Source organism: Piliocolobus tephrosceles, chromosome 1 (genome assembly GCF_002776525.5).
Source record: "Piliocolobus tephrosceles isolate RC106 chromosome 1, ASM277652v3, whole genome shotgun sequence".
NCBI lineage: Eukaryota > Metazoa > Chordata > Mammalia > Primates > Cercopithecidae > Piliocolobus > Piliocolobus tephrosceles.
In genome coordinates, this window is record NC_045434.1 from 147,347,006 (window position 1) to 147,369,128 (window position 22,123).

Consider the following 22,123-nt stretch of genomic DNA (forward strand, 5'->3'; position numbering starts at 1 on the left):
CTGGCTAACACGGTGAAACCCCGTCTCTACTAAAAAATACAAAAAACTAGCCGGGCGAGGTGGCGGGCGCCTGTAGTCCCAGCTATTCAGGAGGCTGAGGCAGGAGAATAGCGTAAACCCGGGAGGCGGAGCTTGCAGTGAGCTGAGATCCGGTCACTGCACTCCAGCCCGGGCGACAGAGCGAGACTCCGTCTCAAAAAAAAAAAAAAAAAAAAAAAAAAAAAAAGAAATCAAAGAATATTCACTCTGTTTTAGAATAAGTCTTGTTGATCCAAACCACAGGTGTTATTCTGCTAATAGTTTCATTTGTTCTTGAAAGAAATCAACAGTCTTTTCCCCTTTCTATTTGGCATTCTTTTCTTTCCAGCGCATAGCTTATTGTTTGGGGGCTATGCCTTTTCCATTTTCATTTATAAAAACTACTAGGCACTGCTTTAGTTACTTTACATTTATTGAGACAATTTCTTATTCTCAACTAACCTAGTTTTATTTCTGGTGAAACTTGACTATTCTTAATAGGCCTTTCTATTTTAATTCCTTGCTTATTAGCACTGCTTTTCAATGTCACTGGGTTGATTACAATCAAGAGCTTTAACTGCACCATCCTTCAGTTTAGGTTTCAGTGTATGGATTTGAACAAATTATGCAACTCTGTCAAAAAAGGATTAACCTGTCCTTAAGATTGAATCATATTCTTAGCAGAGTCTCCATTGAAAGTCACTTTTTAAAAAAGTAATCCAGGTGTCTCATATTACCAAGTCAAGTATAAAAATAATAGAAATAATGACTTCTTTCTACTGTGTACAATGAAATTTGATGGAAATATTCAGGCCATACAGCACTTGCCACTTTTAACATTATATTTGCAACATTTGCAGCTATAAGATAAAATATAATAACGATAATTACTGAATTCTTAGTTATATCCACGGTTCTTGTAAAAAAGAAACACTTTTAAGTTCACTAAGTCAAATAAGAGTCCTTAATGTTTTGTGCAATTGTATGTTGTGTTTATTGGGTATTGTTGGCTAAATTCTTATTGGTAAAAGGGTAGGAGAGAAATGAGAGGCTTCTAAAGCAACCAAATTGTGTTATAGTTATATCTTGCTTGTGAGATACAACAGATACCAGAGAGAAATCTGGACTTACAAAGTAAATTCATTAAAAGTTGATAACTTGATTTCTAAAAGGATTCACTGCAAGGGGTTTTAAATTGTAGTCTCTAGAAAATAATGAAATGCTTATCAATTTTATTGCTAAAAGCAAGGTACATGTACCTCTGCTACTTTAGAGCTGAGCCGTGGAGATTACAAAAATGTTTTGGGTTTTCCTTACAGGTAGGCTCCCCACATCTGCCCTCTGACCCCCTACCAAGGAACTTCCAAAGCAAATGAATTAATTACCAATAGTTTTGTCCACATTTCTACCACATTTACCTGGTGAGCTTAATATTCAGCAATGACTGTAAAGGTGCTGCTGCTGGTAATCACTTTTGTGAGTATTGCTTAGAAGAAAGCATTTTACAAATAACATCCTGCAGTAGGCCTGGGAGGGGAAAGCTCAGAGTCTCTTGCTTGAGAATAAGCTTTTTTACATCCTGATTTTTCCTCTCATTTACTGTTACTCAGAGGGAGAAGCACAGAGAGTGGGGTTTTGTGTCGTCGGGTTCATTTACATATGCATTGTTCAAAACCACTTGTGACCTGGGCAAGGCTGAATTTTGAGATTCTGTTGACTTAGCAAGGAAAAGATTTAATGATGAATATGAAATTAGAAATGAAGATTTTAAAAAACAACAACAAACTTGTTTTAGTGAAAACTTTCATATTACTTTAAAGGAAATGTAATGCAAAACAACTTCTTTCCTCTCAAACTGACATGAATGTGATTGTTGATTTTGTTTTTAACCTTTTACTTTTCTGTCTTACTCTGACTTTCTTTAAACAATTATATTAGGAACTGATGGGATATTGTTCTCCATTAAGAGTTCAAAAGAGATTTGCTCAAAGTTAAAAACTTTTGTGCTTTAGAGACGCTATCAAGAAACTGAGGAGTCAACCTGAAGACTGTGACAAAATATTTGCAAATCATATGTCTAATAAGGGACTTATGTCCGGAATATATAAAGAATCCTTACAACTCATTAGTAATAATTTTAAAACATGAAAAAATGGGCAGAGGACTTAAAGAGACATTTTTTCAAAGAAACATACAAATGACTACTAAGCACATGAAAAGATTGTCATCATTAGTCATTAGGGAAATACAAATCAAAATCACTAGATAAAATTTTCACACACTAAAATGGCTAGAACAAATAAGACAGACAATAACAAGTGTTGGTAAGGTTGTGGTAAAATAGGAACTTTATACATTGTGATGGGAATGTATAATAATGCAAACATCTGCAAAACAGGTTAGCAGTTTTTAAAAAGTTAAACATAGGTTTATCTTATGATTCAGCAGTTCTGTTCCTAGGTATCTACACATGAAAACATATGTGTACACACAGATCTATACAGGAATGTCTGTAACAGTAATAAGAAGAATATCCCAAAAGTGGAAACAATTCACATCCAAATGTCTGTCACTGGATGAATAGATAAAATGTGATGCATTCGTACAATGGAATACTGTTCATCACTAAAAAGGAAAAAAAGGACTGTACATGCTACAGTATGGAGGAAACCCCAAACCTTAAAAATATCTCAATGAAAGGGCCTGACATAAAAGAACACATATCATATTATTCCATTTATATGAAATGTCCAAGAAAGGCAAATATATAGAAATAGAAAATAGAATCATGGTTGCACAGGGCTGGGGGTGAGAATGGAGAGTGATTGTAAATGGGTGTAAGATTTATTTTTAGTATGATAGAAATAATCTAGAATTAGGTTGCAATGATAGTTGTGCAATTGTAGAACTATACAAAAGTTTATTAAATCATACATTAAATGAATGAATTTATGGTTGGCAAATTATAACTCAAGAAAACTGGTGAAAAATTCATTATGAGTTTTGACTCAGATTTTGGGGAATTACTACCTACCAGATGGTATTAATCTTTGTGAACTTCCTTTTATTACACAAGTTTATTATGACCCAGACTCGAGAGTGTTTTTAAGAAAATTCATTTCATGGAAGTTATTTGGACATTTTAATTTGGGGGAACAGGAGCAGAAGAGGGGTGTAGGGCACAGATTCTTACATGTGTATTGTTATTTGAAGATGATCAGCTCATTCCAACATTGAAAGTCCAGTTTCTTTGGTGATTCTCTAATAAGTTTCAAGGTGTAAAATGCACTGAGTTTAACTCCTAATAAAAATATCCCTTACTGTTGACAAGAATAGATCTTTTTAACTTAGAGGAAGTATTAAGTAATTTTTGAACCCGATAATGTAAGTTTCTATTTTCAAGAGTTTTTAAATACCTTCTTTCTATAGGCTTTAAATATGGTGAAAAACTTATAAAATGCCCTCTAAAACAAAGCAAACAAGGAAGCTCTTGTTTCTGTATTATTTTCCAGAGAACAAAGACTATGCTAGTGTTAAAGTTGAGTGTGCCCTCTAATGCCTCAGCCCCAGCTTTGTACCACTATGCCTGTTTGTTTTTTTGTTTGTTTTATGGATAGAGAAATGGAAAATATGCTCTAACAAGCTTCAAGTCGCTTTCCAAACTTATTTATTGAGTGTAGAAGTTCAAGTTCCAAGATGACAGTTATTTAGAGTGAAAAACTCCTCTCTGAAAATATAAAATAGGCACATTAATAAGCCAAATGTACATTCGTTACCTGCTCCCATCCCCCCACTTTTTTAAAAAGAGATATATTCTGTATGATGGAGGCTAAAAAGGTGGCAGCTGTGCCAAAGTAGTGGACCCTAAATCGCTGGGCAAAAAGGAGAGGGGGAGGCTCTGATTGCTCACAGTACAGGAGTGAATATGCGCTCTCAACCACAAATCAAGCAAGCTGAAGAAAAAAAAGGCCCAATCAAGGCAGTAATGGCCTCCACTTCACAATCAGACAAGTGCTTCTTACTTGAAAAATCCTACCATTTATAGCTGATTGCTAACCCGAGCCTCATTTCTAATCTAAAGGGCGAGTAATAATTTGGAAAAGGAATTATAACAACTTCCCAACAATTTAGCAAATTGTTATTATTTCAGGGGAGGGAAGGGTGGAAAGGAGTTGCTTTTGTAATGTGTTTCTCTTGTGGGCTACCATTTTCATGACATCAAATCCCATTGCCGCTATGCTCGAATAGCAACTAATATATATTGAAAATGTGCTATTTAAAAAAAAAAAAAAGAAGACAGAGAGAAAGATGATATTGTATGCCATGTCACATGTTTCAATGTGGTCAAAATTAAAGGTCTCTGAAGAAGAAAGGAGGAAGAGGAGTTGTGAATTCTTTTGCAAAATTTACCTATAATACTCCCAAGTAAGTTTGGGTGATTCTCTCTGAGTAGCACTGTTTGGAAAGGATTTTGACCTTTTGGAGAATTTGACTTCACAAAAAATAATACCTTTAAATGCTTCACTGAGTTTGTTTTTCTTTCAGTGTTGATGAATTTGGATCAGATAAGGTTTTTATTACTGAAAATATTGTAATATACAGTCATTATCTGCAACCTTATTTTTTAGCTTCTAACTTAGAATGTGTATGTACATATGTACATATATTTGAAAGATATATATATAGCCAAGCATTTCATTCATATTTTAAAATGAGGCTCCTTTTACATAGATACTATTTTGGAGATTCAGCCTCTTTATTATTGTACAAATGAGAAAACAGAGGCTACAGTAATGTAGTAATTTCCTAAAGGTCACACAGCTAGTCAATGACATAGATTAAAATAGAACTTGGTTGACCATATCTGACTACAATACCTTTTGTATTATATCTTACTTTTTCAAGATCATTCTTTCAAATGACTTTAAATTATGCATTTTTAGGAATGTGGCACATTAGCCTCATGTAGTAAAGGCATCAGTGATTTTTGGTAATAGAATATGCTTGATATTAACATTCAACTTTAAGCCTGAAGTGTAAGCATTAGTATTGTTTCTTTGTGTTTTGCCACTTTCCATTATCTTTATAATAAAACCTATCTGTAATTTAGAACCGTTTTGTCCTCAGATCTGAGAATATTAAATGCCATCTATTGAAAATATGCCTCGTTCTCTTTTATTTCCAAAATTAAAACAAGCTAATTAAAACTGAATAGATAATTAGCAGAACCAAAACACAGTATTGTTCTTTCATTTCCCTTTTATAGGTAGGTAACCAATAACAGAATTTGGTAAGCAGAATGCAGGCCTCTGCTGCAGTTACAGCTATACATGGGTCAACTGTCATATCTGGAAAATCAGGCCATAATTTTGATTCTAAGTTAGAAAAAGGGCAATTCTCTATCATATGCATCAATGTAAGCTTAATAAACACTTTTATCACTTATTCATTTTTAGCAGAAAAAATAACTTTCTTTGGAATTTTCCATATGTTAGGATATGCTAGATATGGAAAACATATCTAGTTTTTGAATCAAAGGAAATATTTAGATTTTAGATTGAAAAGGTTAAACATAATATACCATGCTTTCTGAAGCACAGCCGATTTGAAGCAGACCTAAAAAAAAAATAGATTTAAAGAAACAAATAAAACTCTCTTTATTTATGTGTATAACTCGAATAAGAAGGCTAAATTTTTCAGATATGCAGAAATGATTTATAGCTTGCAATTACCCACTCCATTCAATATAAACACGATCATAATTCATATTACATAATCTAGAGCTCATGTGAAAATACATAATGCTATTCTGAAAAAAACAGTTTCTTATGTCATCTTGCGTGTCTAGCACCATGCCCTTAAAGTGATTTTTTAAAAATAAATAAGTAATTTATATTATTAAGTCCCAGAGAGGAAAAGCAAAGAACTTTTAAGAAATTGCTTGAAATTCTAAAAACTTTTAAGGGTAGAAAATCTGAGCTATAATAGAATGTGTTCATTTTGTTAAGGGAAGAACACAGTTCTATTCTAACAGATGCATGTGCTATACTTCAGAGCAGTTTGAAAATTAGAGAAAAATAGGTAAGACTTCCATTGTAACTCAAGAGGATCAGAATATAAAGGCTTGAAGAAAAGGGCCAAGCAAATCTCTAAAGATGACAAAATAGTAAATAGCAACCAGGGGCAAAAGGTGAGATGAAATATGATGCCTTCAGGAGTGGAATCTGAACATTTTAGCAGAATTAACAAAAATGACCTCGAGATAAGAAACCCAAAGCACTTTTTGGTTTTACTTTGGAAAAGTAGACACCGTAACAGAATCTGTTCACACCTCGACTAGGGGAAAAATTAGGAATCCTAGCCCAGGAAAATGTTTCTCCAGGATAATGTTTTCCTAGGAAATGTCATATTCCTACTCTCTTTTATTAAAACTAAATATCATACACTGTTGCCACAAGCTGAAATGACCCCTAGTGTTAGGAAATAGATTCCTTACAGTGAATCACAGGCACCAAATATCATTGATAGATACAATAATATTAGCACACATTTTGTCTGTGCCTGTAATATAATAAGCTGCTTTAGTTAATACAAAGAGACACAATCAAAGCGTATGATAAAGGAAATCACTTTTCTTTTTGCCCATTAATAAAAGAATATCTAATCCTCAGAGCCACTCAAGCAATTTGAGATTCTTGTCATCCAGAAAGGACTTTGTTTTCATTATACAATATATATTTATAGCCATGAGTTATAGAAGATGTAACTACGAGAAGGAAAAAGGAAGGATTTTTTAATAAAAATTCTGGTAGCATCGTCAAGGATAATGTGTGGAAGAATTTCAAGACAAGTTTCTTGAGTAATAAAGTTACTTATATATGGGAAATCCTAGCTTTTATGGCTAGATGGAAAAGTACTCAAGCTGTTTTAGCTGTGCAAATCATTAGATACATTATAAGGAGACTCTGAAACTTAAGTATTTAAAAGTACTGTCTCATTAAACCTACACAAATGAATTCTGTGGTAGCCACTTAAGTTTTATATCTTAAAGAGCAAACTTTGGGGTAGAAATATAATATTAAGGAATACAGTTCTCACAGGGTATCAAAGAAGTACAACATGTACATTGTATAGAGGTCTCTTTACTAAGAAAAATATTGCTGAAAGAGGATTGCATTACAATTCAATAATTAATAACTAGACTCTACTATGATTCTTTTTGTATTTATATCAAATAACCAAAGCTAGTAAATACCAATCAGTGTGGTTTATAGAAGCAAGGAGAAATTAAAACAAAAATTAACAAAACACCTTCACTGATTATAATTAATGCGAAATGAAATATTAAAATACAAAATACAGGCATATACTTAAGCTTTTTAGAAATTATCAATCTTAAATGAGATAGATACTTATGTTAAGAATAAGTGGTTTTATTTGCACTGCATTATTTATAAATGAAAAATAAAAAGAAATGAAAGTAAGAACTAATAATTTATAGATTTATGATATGGGTTAAAAATAAAAATTACTTACCTAACATCCAAGCACAATGTAATTACATTCAGAAAATAAATAATACTACATACATATGCATATTAGAAATATAGAAATCCACTTTCAAATACATGTTTTGAACTCTGCTCTGAGATTAATTTGAAAGCTTTCCTGGAAGAAAAAAAAAATACCAACCTTCTTATGTGCTTATTGCTACCAGAGTAATTATCTAAGAAGAATATGCCATGATGATAAACTTCATTACTCAATAACATTAGTAAACATTAAAATATTTAAAGAATACTGTACTGCATTATGGTTTATTCTATTTAAATCTCACAATTATAGCAGTCTTTTCTAACTTGTATTGCTCTATGGAATGAATTGCTAGGATTTGATAATCTCCTGCTAATGCAAGCTGATATTATAGTCATATGACCTAATTAAACATTAGGATTCATATTTTAAATGTATAATTACCAGAGTGTCATTTTTAAAAATGTAATTACTAGTTTCTACTTTAATAGCAAAAATTGGTGTTCATGTCAACAGACTAAGGAAAGTTTTCTGAAAAAAATGTCTTTTTTCTCTGATTGTAAAGAAACAATGAAAAATTTCAGGGTCGAAAACCATTATTAATATTATTTTCATGAAATAAATTCCCTTTTTTTTTATCATTGTGGAAATTTCTGCTTCCAGAATTACATTACATGTCATTTCTTATTGTCACCTAAAATTCATTCATCTTTTCTTGCAGAAGTATATTTTCATTTTTGGCATTTAAGAAATTCACCTAACAATGCTAGCATGATATATAAGTGAAGAAACAAATTTCCATTATTTTAAAACAAAATAGACTCAAAGATTTGGGGCTTTGGGGAAGAATTTTTCATTTCTGAATTGCACAAAATCATTCATAATTACCTCTTAGTGATTTCGATATCACAAATCCCTTCTGATTAGCCCTCTTAAAAAAAGAGCCAAACCCGCTTCGGAATTGTTTAGCCCTGTTGGAAGCCCTGTCTTAGAGAACGACAGATTATGTAATTAAATTGAATCGTGTATTTTCCATAGAAAGAAGGCATGATACTGGAACTGATGCAAGCTATATGCTCATTTCTATATTTAGACGCTCAACATCAACAGGGCAGCAGCCCACTGACCAACCAACTTAGTTAAGGGATCATATGTAGCTTTTCCATTTAAAAAATATGGAAAGGCAGAAAAAGAAAGTGACTATAGAAATGGCTGATGAAATGTAACCCTTTTAAATAACCATTCTTCATCCCTTGAGTGAAAGAATGTCCCCACAAATAATATTTTCCCATTTAGGAGATTGATTTACTAAGAGTGCAATATAGAAGTCTGGGGAAGCAGTTAAGTTTAGCATCCAGAACGGAGATCCAGGCAAGAAAGCAAAAACGCTAAGTTCACAGAGGAACACATGCCAAATATCTCCAAAAGTTTGTAAGTGAAAATACAAATGTGATATTTAAGAAAAATCCTGCTTTGTTTTTCAAATAAAAAGTGCAAACTAGAGATTACAAGGATAAACCAGACGTTACTGGGACTAAATCTAACACACACTAGCAGTAGCAAGGGAACAAATCGCTAAAGGCTTCTCAGCGTTTGGTTATTTTTATCTTTGCATTAAGGACAATATTTCTTATCAGATTTTACTTCCAGAGTCTCTTAATTTATTTCTACTTTTCCGCCACCAACCAAAATTGTAATCCTAAGTACTCAGCTGTGCTGTATGTCAAAATTCTCAGCAGTGTTTTCTAAACTGAAAGTGTATATTCCATTTTCCTTACACCATCACAAAGAGAAATCAGTGTCACAAAATCCCTTAAAATTAAGAGATCAAAAATAATCTATCAATAGTTGTACAAAATCTGGAATAATTTTTCATTAGGAATTAATTACTATCAATCTTAGAATGATTGTTTTAAACTGGAAGCAATGGATTATTTAGAGACTTGGTGGCTAAATGTAGGTAAATACTGTAACTACTATTTGTTATTCAAGTATTGAACATTACAGTTAACATAAAGAATAAACAGGACTGCGTGAGGAATGGAAATATTAAAAGTATAAAAGCAAACAGTTTGACACAAAAATCTATAATCCTAATAAATTTAACTATAATTGTTTAGTATTTTTAGACCATGTATAGATTTAATACAGATACACTGAGAGAACAATTTCCTTAGAGACTTATACACAAATAAATAAGCCCTGTCTATTGTATATAGGCCTCTAAGGAAATTGGATAGAATAGGATAAATAGGATTTATCCCTTGAATTTGTACAAAATGATGTTGATTATTAATTCCTTACATATATACATGATGGGTGAATAATATATTTAAAGATACGAAGATTTTTTAAATGATTTCACAATTTTAACTAAATGCAGGTTTGAGATGGAAACAGCCTAAAAACTTGAAGTAAATCTTGTTCCCAATATTTCTTTCATTTTACTCTTTAGAAATAACATAATTTCAATGGCATACTTTAATAACAAAGTGAAAACTTCCAGATAGCTTTTGCTATTAAAATACCATACGACCAAATTATCCTTTGATGTTAGATAATTTAATTTATTAGAAGGATAAGCAGAAATTATGTTTTCCTAATGTTATTCTTTCTTAAAAATAAACCTATCAAAATATTATAGAATTGATTTTATAAAAAAAAACAAACAAACAAAAAAAACAAACCAAAGCCTACCCCGTCTTAAATGAAGCTCAAACTGCTCTGTGTCCACTGCGTGTAGTACTCTGCCACCTGGTGGATAATTGTGAAAAATCAGACATGGTTTCTCCTTTTTCCTTCTTACCCACCGTTTCATAGAACCTACGAATTAAACTTCAATTTGGCAATGTGCCTATTGCTGTGGGAGATAGTGGCTGTAGGAGAGATTGGTTAGTCTATATGACTTATTCATTTGCTTTTGCCTCATTTCAAAGCATCATTAAAAATAACCACAAGATTAACAGGTTTGAATAATGTATTGACAATTGTTAAGTACAATGAAATTAGCCAATATTTCTTGATCTCTGCAAAGTTATTTTCTCCAAAGAGTTAAGGACAATTTCTTTAAGTCTTACCATGTCACAGAAAATAGGTAGGAGTTGGTATGAAAAGCTGAGGAATAAAGGAATTCATTAAATGAATATAATGAGACTATTTCAGTATATTAATGTGAACATTCCTGCTGCTATATGACAGAGAAATGAACTTAGTAGACAGCTTTATATGTCATTTCTGTCAACACATCTCATGGATGATGTAAACTATAAGATCTAATCTTTGAATAATGTTTATTTACTGATTATTATAGACTGATGAATAATTCTATAATTAAAAAAGAGAAAATGCTGTCATGAATAAACTTACTGCTTAGGAACTTTGTTTCTAAATGCCAGTTCCCACCAAAATGAATTGGGGTTCTTTGGCTGATTCTATGGCTGGGGGCAATGAATGTACAAGGTGAGCCTGGAAAGCCTCCTTGTGCAGGACAATGAAGAAATGCTCAAACACTGAAAGAGATATGTTAACAAGTAGACAGAGGTCAACTTGAAGGGACTCCCACTGGTCAAATCTGAAATAATATGAACATTAAAATAAATAATGATAGCAATGGATTATAACCTTTTGAATCAAATAAGAATCCATGAGTTCATATGATAGTTGATGTGGGGAGAGTGTGCGAAAGTGAAGCTGTCTTTTAAAGTCGAATGCCAATTAATGAATGTAGAAGGAATAATGGAGGTAACAAATCATTATTTTGCAATCACAGGAATAACTTATTTGGAGAAGAATAATCAACAGATGTTGAAACTAGTGGGTAAAAGTTGGCTAAAAATAGGTTATTTACATATTCTCAAGGTACAGCATCCTTCAAATTTCTTATTAATTACAAAAGAGAAAGTTACCATTAAACCTAGCAGACACCACGTTAGCCAAGAGATCAAAGTTAACATAACCAATAGTGGGACAAACTGAAATCCTGTACCTACTGAAGTCATGCTTTGACAAGAACACATCACTTATATAATATTCTTGCCCCAAATGCATAGTTTGAATCTAGTTAAAAACGAGTATTAAAAATATAAATTGATGGCTATTAAATTTTCCTGTATTCTTCAAGCCTATGTTATCAAACACAAAGGCTTATAACCAATTATGTACTATTAAACAAGATTAAAGAAACATGAAACAAAATGCAATTTAGTTTATCCTACAAAGAATATCATTGGGACAACTGATGACATTTGGGTAAGTTTTATAGATTATGTAATTATGTTGTATAACTGTTAAATTTCCTGATTTTATAATTGTGCTGAGATTATATGAGACTGTCCTTGTTCTAAGGAAATATACACTGAAATATTTAAGAGTAAAAGTAAAATATCTTTAACTTACTCTCAAAAGTTTATATATGAAATTATTCATATGTACTATATGTCTATATATGAGAGAGAAAGTGAGAATGGTCACTCTGGGTAAAGTATATTCAGGAATTCTTTATGCTATTATAACTTATTTGTAGATCTGAAATTATTTCAAAATAAAGAGGCTTTCAAAAGGCTTGGTGTGAAAAAAGAAAGACAAGACCTATCACGTTTAGTCACAAGGTATATCTTGGAATACTAACATCTGGAAATTTGGATATTTTGAGAGATATAAAGAATAGTATTATGCACATGTTTAGTGACTTCCAAGTATCTTTTTTTAAACTTCAGTCATTTAACTTTATCAATTTCAAGATTCTTTCAAGAAGTGAATAGTAACAGAATTTGGTTAGGGATTTTGTCATTTGCTTATAAAATAATAAATTAGATAATACTCATGAACTCTCCCATCTACAATGCATTTATAAATCAGAATAGAAGGTACTTGTTAAAAAAACAACAATGTCCAAGATGCTGCAGATATAAAAATGTTGGAAAAACGGCTTTGTCCCTCAGTTAGTCAAGTTTAATAGGATGGTGGTGATGGATACATATATATGTATGCAATTAAGAGCTATCAAGAGACTCCTTGGTTTGTGTGGTTATGTAAGTATAAACAAAATGTTATGTATGTATAGTAATGGGAAAGTGCTGTGGAAAAACAGGAATGGAAGAAGTTAATTCTGAAATGATCTTTTAGGAAAGCTTCTTAAAAGTGGTAACATTTGAGCTGAGCCCTGGCTGATGAGTAAAATTTAAAGAGCACTAAAGATCCTAGGCAAGTGCCAACACAAACAAAGTCTTTAATAATGTTACTAGAAGGAAAGCTCTATGAAGGCAGAGACCTTGTCCTGTTGCATGTGACTGATATATAGTAGGTGCTCAATACATATTAGTCATGTAAATGAATAAATAATAAAAATGACATGTAAACAATCTGGTTATTGAGAAATAGTTCACTTTCTTCTTGCGTGGCTTAGATTTGGTAGGGGTGATGACATTCTTTTCAATTATCCTTGGAATAGCTAAAGAACGTAGATCATTTCTATAATATACAAGTGTATGAAATGCTTGTGTAAATACAATTTATTGAAATTTCTGGGAAAAAGTATATAGAAAGAAATAATTATTAGAAACTTTAAATAATCTGCCTCTGATTTGAAAATGAACCAAAAGAACTAGAAATTATAAAATATAATCTTTGAAATGTAAAACTCAATGGACTGGATAGGCAGTAGATTAGACACAGTTGAAGAGGGTGTGAGTTACCTAAACAATAACCCGAATGAATGATACAGAATGACACACATATAGATGAAGAGAAACTGGTGAAGGGGGATTAAAAGATTAGACAATATGGAGAATAGACCCATAAGTAGGTATAATATATGACTAATAGACTAATAGTCCCAGGAGGAGAGAACAGAATTGGAGAGAGATGAAGAGAGGCATAAAATATGGACTTTAGTCAAGAAATATCAATATTGGCTTATCAATTGTAGCAAAAGTCCCACACTAATGTAAGATGTAGGATAAATAAGATAATAGAGGAAATTGTGTGCAGGCAGATGAAGTGGGTATATGGGAACTATCTGAACTTTTCCTCTCAATTTTTCTGTAAACTTAAAACTGTTCCAAAAATGTTATTAAAATAAATGAATAAATAAATAAAATGTGCAATGAGTTATAGTTATAGTTTAAATTCAACCACATTAAAGGCAAAACCAAAAAGGGCTGAGAAATACGTGCTTAGCAAGAATAGAATGCATAAAAACGTAGGACATTAAAGGACTAAATTTAAAAACATTAGCATTTGTGAATATTAAAATCCTATTGCATTAGAGAAGCGTGAATGTTGACAGAAGCACAGTAGAGTATGGAAAGAAGAGGGTTGAAGGTCAAAGCCCATTTTTAAAAGCCAAAAATCGTAACCAAAAAATAGTCACTATTATACACCTTATATGGGAGTGTAATGTTTACTCCCCGCAACTCCAATCAAATTAAAGCCTGCTCAAGGGCCCATCTATAAGAAGAATGATGGTGATCATTTTTCATGGTTCTTCAACACTTAACCCAGGAAATCATATAACTCCTCTCAAAATGGAGAAAGGCCCTGTTTTCAAAACGTGGTGCTCATCACTGCCTTTGCTCACATTTGAAATCAAGTGGCTCTGAAAAGGACTATGGTTTACTCCATCTAAGGGTAGCCACTGAGACTTTTGCCCTAGCTTCCAAAACATCCATCCTTGCAGGCTTCCAAACATCTACTCATTGTCCTGGAACCCAAGGGCACCAAATGTGAGCAGGTGTCAAGTCCTGGCACCTCACAGAACCTGCAGCACTCTGCATCTTTCTCAATGTGGGGAGGAGGAGTAAACACCCAGTTGAGTAGGAAGACAGCAATTCCCCTTAAAGCACCAAGCCTCATGTATGTGCAACCTGTGCAGCTTGCATAGGGCCCCGTGCTTAGATGTACCTGTACTTGATTTAGTGCTCCACTGTTGCCATCTTGTAATTCTTAAGCCTTTTATAATGGGTCCCACATTTTCATTTTGCACTGTCCTTTGAAAATTATATAGCTGGTCCTGCTCTCATCTCTCATTTATTACATAATATACTAACATAGTGATAGAGTTTAATTCTCCCCAAAGATCTAACCAAAGTTTGCCAATGCTGGTGACCACAGGGACCAAACAATGTTTAAATGATTGAAGCAGTTGTGACAGGGAAGCAGTAGTGGGTGCTGGGTCTGGGGTGGATAGGAAACCAAGTCTTATCCAGAAGGAGGAGCTAGTACTTGACTGGCTAAGTGTTGTCCTGCAGGAATGTGAGACTGCTGTAGCTAGATCTCCCAATAAAATCACACACACAAAACAAACCAGAGATGCACTTTTTATTTTATTTTTAAATACGAAATCATCATATTTTAAAATGTTGATTCAATTAGAAAAAATATACTCTGTGTGGGCCAAACAAAACATATCTGCTTGGCCATAACTTGGCCAAGTTATAGTTTATGACTTCTGGCCTAGAACCTCAAAAGCAAAAGCATGTTCCTTAGTTTCCCTCTTTTTTTTTCAATAAGATTGACAACTTCATTTTTCCTCTCTCTTTTAGAACACAAAAGCAGTTAACTTGTAGGTGATATGGAGAATCCAGACCTTAGGAAGAAATGTTTGCCTTTATCCTGGAGGAAGGAAAAAATTACTTTTATTTTGGATGGATCCACTACAATGAAAACAAATATAAAGCCATTCTCAATAGGCAGGTTATCGTGTGTATTAAATTATTACTAAACTGCTGTGTTTCAGTTATTGATATTGTTGATCAGGCATAAATAAAATAGTTGTGTGTTGTTTGACAATAGAAACATGTTCTGAGAAAAGGGTTGTAAGGTGATTTAGTCATGCAAATGTCACTACTGGGCTACATGGTAGAGCCTATTGCTTCTAGGGTACAAACCCGTACAGCATGTTAATGTGCTGACTACTGTGGGCAACTGTAACAAAATGACAAGTATTTATGTATTTAAACATACCTAAACATAGAAAAAGTACAATTAAGATATGGTACAACAGGTGAAAAATAGCACACCTGTACAGGGCACATGCCATGAATGGAGCTTGCAGTACTGGAAGTTGCTCTGGGTGAGTCACTGATTGAGTGGTGAGTGAATGTGAAGGCTTAGGATGTTCTGTATAAACGTATTACTCTATAAATTTATGAACACTGTACACTTAGGTTATTCTACATTTCATTAAACATTTTTTCTTTCTTCAAGAATAAATTAACCTTAGCTTACAGTGAACATTTGGTTTATAAACTTTAATTTCTTAAAACTTTTTGACTCTTTTGTAATAATGCTTAGCTTAAAGCAAACACATTATACAGCTGTACAAAATATTTCTTTATATCCTTATTCTATAAGCTTTTTTTCTTTTTTTTTAACATTGGAAAAACCTTTTTGTGAAAAATTAAGATATAAACACACACATTAGCCTAAGCCTACACAGGGTCAGAATCCTCAGAATCACTGTCTTCCTCCTCCACATCTTGTCCCACTGGAAGGTCTTCAGGAGCAATAACACACAGGAAGCTGTTATCTTCTATGATAACAATGTCTTCTTCTGGAGTACTTCCAGAAGGACCTGTCAGAAGCTGTTTTACAGTTAACATTTTAAGTAGAAGGAGTATACCCAAAAATAATGATAAAAAGCATAGCATAGTAAATACATAAACCAGTAACATATTTATTATCAAGTATTTCGCACTGTACATAATTGTATGGACCACAGTTTTATATGACTGTCACCACAAACATGTGAATAATGTCTTGTGCTACAGCTTTACAATGACCGCATCACTAGCAACAGGAATTTTTCAGGTCCATTATAATCTTATGGGGCCACCATATGGTATATGGCATATGGTCCATCATTGATTGAAATGTTGTTACATAGCTCATGACTGTATATGAAGGAATGTTAAGGAGTGAATGGGATTCAATGTCTTCTCAGTTTCATGGCCAGCACCTGGTATCTCCTCACTACTAACCAAAGTAATTCTGTTACCTTACATAAACAGATTGGGAAGCGCCCCTCTCTTCTTGGTCCTCATTCACATGTTCAGTTTATGGAATCTTTAAAATACATAGTTCTTTTGGAGATCAATTTAAATGAGTGAAGAAAAGTCAATGAGCCTCTTAGAGACATTTTAACACTGTAGAATGTGTTGTCACTTCACCACAGGATAGGCTTGTTCCACCTACGCTCTCTCTTTCCTATGGTTCTTATTTATAACTTTTTTTTTTTTGTTACTATTCATTTCTCTTTTCATTTACTGTACTGCCAGGCAGATATTTCCATATTCTGTTCACTAGACTAGAAGCAATGCTCCAGGCATTCTGACACTGTGAGTATCCTTTCCTGACAAAACTCCCTTTCCAGAAGGACTGCTATATATGTTGGTAGATACGAATGTGCACTGCACAACTTCAACAAGCGCCATTGACATTGTCGTCTAGGGCAATATTCCCTCCCAAGTGGTACAGAGTTCAACTTACATAGCTGAACAAGTTGCCAAGGTTTCCTGGACACTGCCTTAGACCCAAAGGTAAGGACTATAACTTACCTAAGCTCTTGCTTACTGTCCTATAAAGTGTACACGTGAAATCTATGGCACAGGTACACTGCAACATCTGTTCATGTGACCCCCTTTTTTTTCTCCATTAGAAAATCTTCAATTCCTCCTCAAATGCTCCTTCAGGAATAAGTCTGTTATCAGTGAGTTCTAAAAGTGCTGGGCTGATTTTATCAGAACAACTTGGATGAGTTGTTTGAAAAATAAAGATTCCCAGGCTCCAGAATTAAGATTCTGGTTTGGAAGATCTGCAGCAGGGCCTATCCTCTGGGCAACAAAGTGATAGTCTGAAGCTCCACACTTGTCATTACTGGCTATGAGACAAGGAGTGTGTGCACGTGTAGTGGGGGGTGCAGGAAAGACAATGAGTGTGTGTATGGTTGGTGGGGGGCACGGGATACAGGCTTCCAGGGATTTCCTTCTCTCCTTTAGGCTGGAGAGAATCCAGTAGCCTGAAGCGAGAGCAGCAAAGCACACAGGCTGGAAGATGGGGCACAGCGTTGAAATAAGGAATCCATGCCTATCTGAATGGCTTTGCAAAAGTGTCCTCAACAATGTACCCCAACAATTTGATAGTTGATATTATCAGTACTTTCTTAAAATTAGACTTCTGATTCTGGGAAGATGGAATAGGCATACTTTTCTCTATTCCTTCTATTGACTGCAACTAAATACTCTGAGCATTGTATATAAAACAAACATAAGACTCTGACAGGCAGAGAGAAGAAAGTGGACCAGATAGGGATTTGGGGGATCTGAAGCACAACACAGTGGCAAGTTCCCGTTTTTTGTTTTTCCTCCTTACATATCCTAGACGAGGCACTGCAAAAGCCAGCAAACTGAAAGTGTCAATGGGCTCAGACACACACACACACAAAATTCCCAACCAAGGGCTGCTCTCTCTAGCCAAAGGAAAGGAGAATTCTAACAAGAGAGAAGAGTTTTAGAAAATAACAGCTCTACTGGAGAGATCCAGCAGTTAGCCAAAGCTTAGGAGGTCAGTCTGGGCAAGAAAATTGGGAATCACCGTCTGATGGGCTAAGTCTACTGGAATTACTGTGATGGCTGGGATGAAGAAATGCAAAATGAGGGCCAAAGATAGACATCTGGTAATACCTACAAAGTTATTACCCTTTGGTTTACAATTAAAACCACTTCTGAGTATATACATACACACACACACACACACACACACACACACACACACACACACACACACATATATGTATGTATGTATATAGAATACCTAGTGTCCCTCCCTGGAGATTCCTGGATTCTTTTTATATTTTTTTCAAGATGCAATAAATGTTGAAAACTGCTACAAGTATTGGAGGGAAAAAGAACCAAGGACTTGCCATAAAAAGTGAGGTGATTCAGAAGACAGTATTCAGGAAGCCCCTGACAGGGCAGATCACAAATGCAAGAATGGCCAACAGCACCGCATGCTGCAGAACAGCAAGGAGATCGAGGACTCAGGGGAAGTCGTTTCTCAAACAATGAAACAAAAGATTGTTTGAAGATGTCCTAAATGTTGTGGGAATACTAAATTAGGTCAGTAAATATCAGCATCTTATTTTATAGGCCCCAAAGAGAGCAGTCTAGAACAATGAAAGAAAAAAAGAAAAAAACCTTACAATAACTTCAGAGCTGCCTGGACACCACCTCTGATTTTATCTAGAGGACAATAGATGTCCACGAATTCTACCTATTTTGAAAATGAGAATACAAACTGCTACCTGTTAAGACAAGCAAATGGCGGGCAAATCTAATTCACATAAAGTTAACTTAGGTAAACTATAACAATATTAGGAAATGCCCAAATCACAACTCAATGTTCACTACCTTTTATAATTTTTTTTGACACTCTAGTATTTTTATAATTTATTAGTTCCATGATTATCTAGCAATTTCCCTTTAAATATATATTTTTATGACTTGGTACATTCTGAAAAAACAGTATGAACTCATTCTCATTTTATCCTAAAACAGTAGATGTGCATAATAATGATCTATTAGTAAATGCTTTCGCATTTTAAAACTTGATACTGGCAACACTCCTATGGTATAAATAAGGCAGGTAATAGAATCACTATTATGGAGAAGAGACAATAGAAGCCCTAGGAAATTAAATGATTTGCTCAAGGACCTCTAACTTCCATATAGAAGTCAGAATTCAAACCCAAGGCTTTTGATCCTCACAATTTTTCATAGCACATGTTCTATTAGGACGCTTGATCTTAGTAGTCACTTCTCATCAGGCTTAGTGAAAAACTATGCCCACGTGTTTCACAGAGACTGTGTCAGTGGCAGGCTCTGGTTTGTGAAAAATGCTGGGGAGAGGGTTCAGATATTTTGTCCTGAACACAAATGTATCAGTTGTTTTAACCACAAAGTCCAAAGGGAGGAAAAAACTTGTTACTGGACTCCATGGCGACAGAAGCAAACTTTGACCCCTCCTTTAAAGGCTGGAGGTTTCAAAGTTAAAAGCAAATAAATTATTATTATAGTTTTTATTTAAATCTCTCTGGTGTTAAGCGTTTCTTGAAAAGGTGTACTTAGTTTTCCTGTTTTGCAGAAGTAGAAATTAAAACAAATAAAACGAGAGTCATTAAAAAATCACAATTTTATTTTTGCAATAAACCTCTATGTGACTAAAAAAGGCAGTATTCAATGAGCAAACACACAAAGCTATTTTAAAAAGACATCTATTTTCATAAGATAGGTTTCTCTAAAATGTAGAGAAATTACATCTTATTTTTCTAAATGGCTGATACACTCAACAAACTAAAATACTCTTATAAAGAGCAGCTTTATAAAACCTACTAGAAAGGTTACGACCAAGACACGTCAGAACCAAAGCTTAGTAGCCTTCAGGGAAGATGGTAATATTGATTCCTAGATCGTCATCATCATTTTCAAGTTCTTTATCATTTTCCTTAGTAATACACTGGGCATGTGCTTTTTCTGTTTTTTTTTGTTTCTTATGAGTATAGGACGAGTTATTTTTCTCTTTGATCTTGGGATGTAAGTTAGTCATAGTTTCCCTTTCCAAAGCATGCTGTAGGCAGTTGTAAAACCTGTAAAGAAATAAGTACTACTGTTATATCTGTGTGTACTGAAACCAAATGATTGAAATACACCAAGAGCTTATAAGTTATGCAAATTTGGCTATGTCCCATATTAGCTTTATAAATATAAAATAAATCAAATAAATAATATGTTTTATAGGGAAATAAAAGCACTTTAGTTCTTTAAGAACAGCCCTGAAAATTGGATTGGAATCACCTCTTGACAATCTCTGTCCTACCTCACTTTCCATCCCAAATGTAGGGGTTGAAGAAAAGGGTAAAAATGAATGGAATTATAATTACATAAATGTAATGGCTCATTTTAGGTAATTTGTGTAATGTATGAGGTTACAAATACAGATCACCTCTACATAACTAGAAATAACTGCTCTCAATATTTTTCTTTTCAGTTTATTAATGTAGTCTGAATCAATGTATTTGTTAATCCATATATCTATTTTTTCACAATTAGAATATTACATATAAAGTTTTACATTGTTTTTTCAAGTTTAACATTTATTGAGAATGGCAGTATAACATTATGTCACCTAGACTGGCCTTTGTTTATATTCAAAATTTTCCTGATACAAACAAAAATGTGGTAAGCATTTTTTAAAGTGATGTGAGTTTTTAGCCATTTCCTTACTATAGACACCTAGAAATATCATTACATGGTTAAAGGGCATAAACATTACAAGACTCTTGATAAATACTGCTTGTTTTCCACAACAGATACTCAAAGAAATATGCTTCTAATAGTTGCACTTGAGAGAGATCACTGCACCCATACGCTCAATATTCCTACCCAAAAATACCTTCTACCTGGATGGGTGGAAATGATATTGCATTATTTTAACTTTCATTTCTTTGTAAATAAAACAGAATGTTTCTCATTTATTAGCTATTTGAATATTTAGTGTAAATTATTCTTTCCCTTTATTCATTTTTCTATTGGAGTTTTAGCGTTAGTTTTGTGATACAATAAACTGTAGGCTCTCTGAAAAGCAGGCCTCATTTCTTTTCTACCCTCATGTTAACACCTAACACAAAACTCTGCTTGACACAGTAGCCTTCAGTCTATGTCGGAAGGCAGCAGGCAGCGTGGTGTGTTGCATGCATTTGACACCAACATTCCTTTGGGAAAGAGGATGTCAGCTAATTCCAATTAATTTCCCACAGTCTTGATTTTTCACATTTATAAAGCTGGATATTATTATCCTGTAGTTATCAGGGTTGTCACAGGATTACAGATGATATATGTAAGTACCCAGAGAGTTAGTTATCAAAAATGACTACTTTTATAGAATATAGACTTCAAGAGACCAAGGATCCTATCTACCTGTCTTCTGTTATATCTTAGCATGCAGTAGAGTGCTGGCATCCTCAGTAAGACTATATTGAATAAATGAATGAATAACCCCAGATTAAAAATGTAACTATAAATGTATTATCCTAGGTCCCAAATTAGAATGATCTGAAAGTTAAGAAACTCCCTTGCCACTGCAGAGATCTCATCTTACTTTTATGTCCTATTATAATGGGAGACTATGGCAGGAAATTTTTGATATCTGCAGAATAGATCTCTATTTGGACCAATTTTCATCTTTGTTTGATTCAATAAACAGGCTAAGTTCTACTTACAAAGCCTATAAAACTCAAAAACTCCAAATATCCACCTATGCCTAAATATATCACCTAACTCTAATACATATACAACATGATGAGTACATATCCTGTCCATTTTCAAGAACTTACACACTCATCACTGTACACATTGATATCTAGTGCTGTGCTTGGCAAATAACAGATGCCATTCATCACATTTAAAAAAAAGTAATTAAAAAAGAATGTATGCCTTACTTTAATCAACCATTAAAGAACCTGAGAATTCAAAGCTATGTCCTTAGAGTACCAAAACAATTGGTAAAATGGAACAAAGAT

The 22,123-nt window shown here is 33.7% G+C and overlaps 1 protein-coding gene across 3 annotated transcripts in view; it reads right to left on the reverse strand.

The window, feature by feature from the left end:
- Window positions 1-15,727: 15,727 nt before the first annotated feature.
- Window positions 15,728-22,123, reverse strand: part of TYW3 (tRNA-yW synthesizing protein 3 homolog) — a 35,504-nt gene continuing 29,108 nt past the window's right edge. Inside the window, exons 6-7 of one of the 3 annotated variants that reach the window (XM_023209377.2) lie at window positions 19,938-20,191; window positions 15,728-16,133 (exon numbers count right to left, since the gene is read on the reverse strand). In XM_023209377.2, coding sequence (XP_023065145.1) covers window positions 19,975-20,191 — 217 coding nt within the window. In that variant the 3' untranslated portion in view covers window positions 15,728-16,133; window positions 19,938-19,974. Of the gene's footprint in view, window positions 16,134-19,760; window positions 20,192-22,123 lie in introns of those variants that run through there. The other 2 variants (XM_023209389.2, XR_002731099.2) reach the window with 2 other exon arrangements.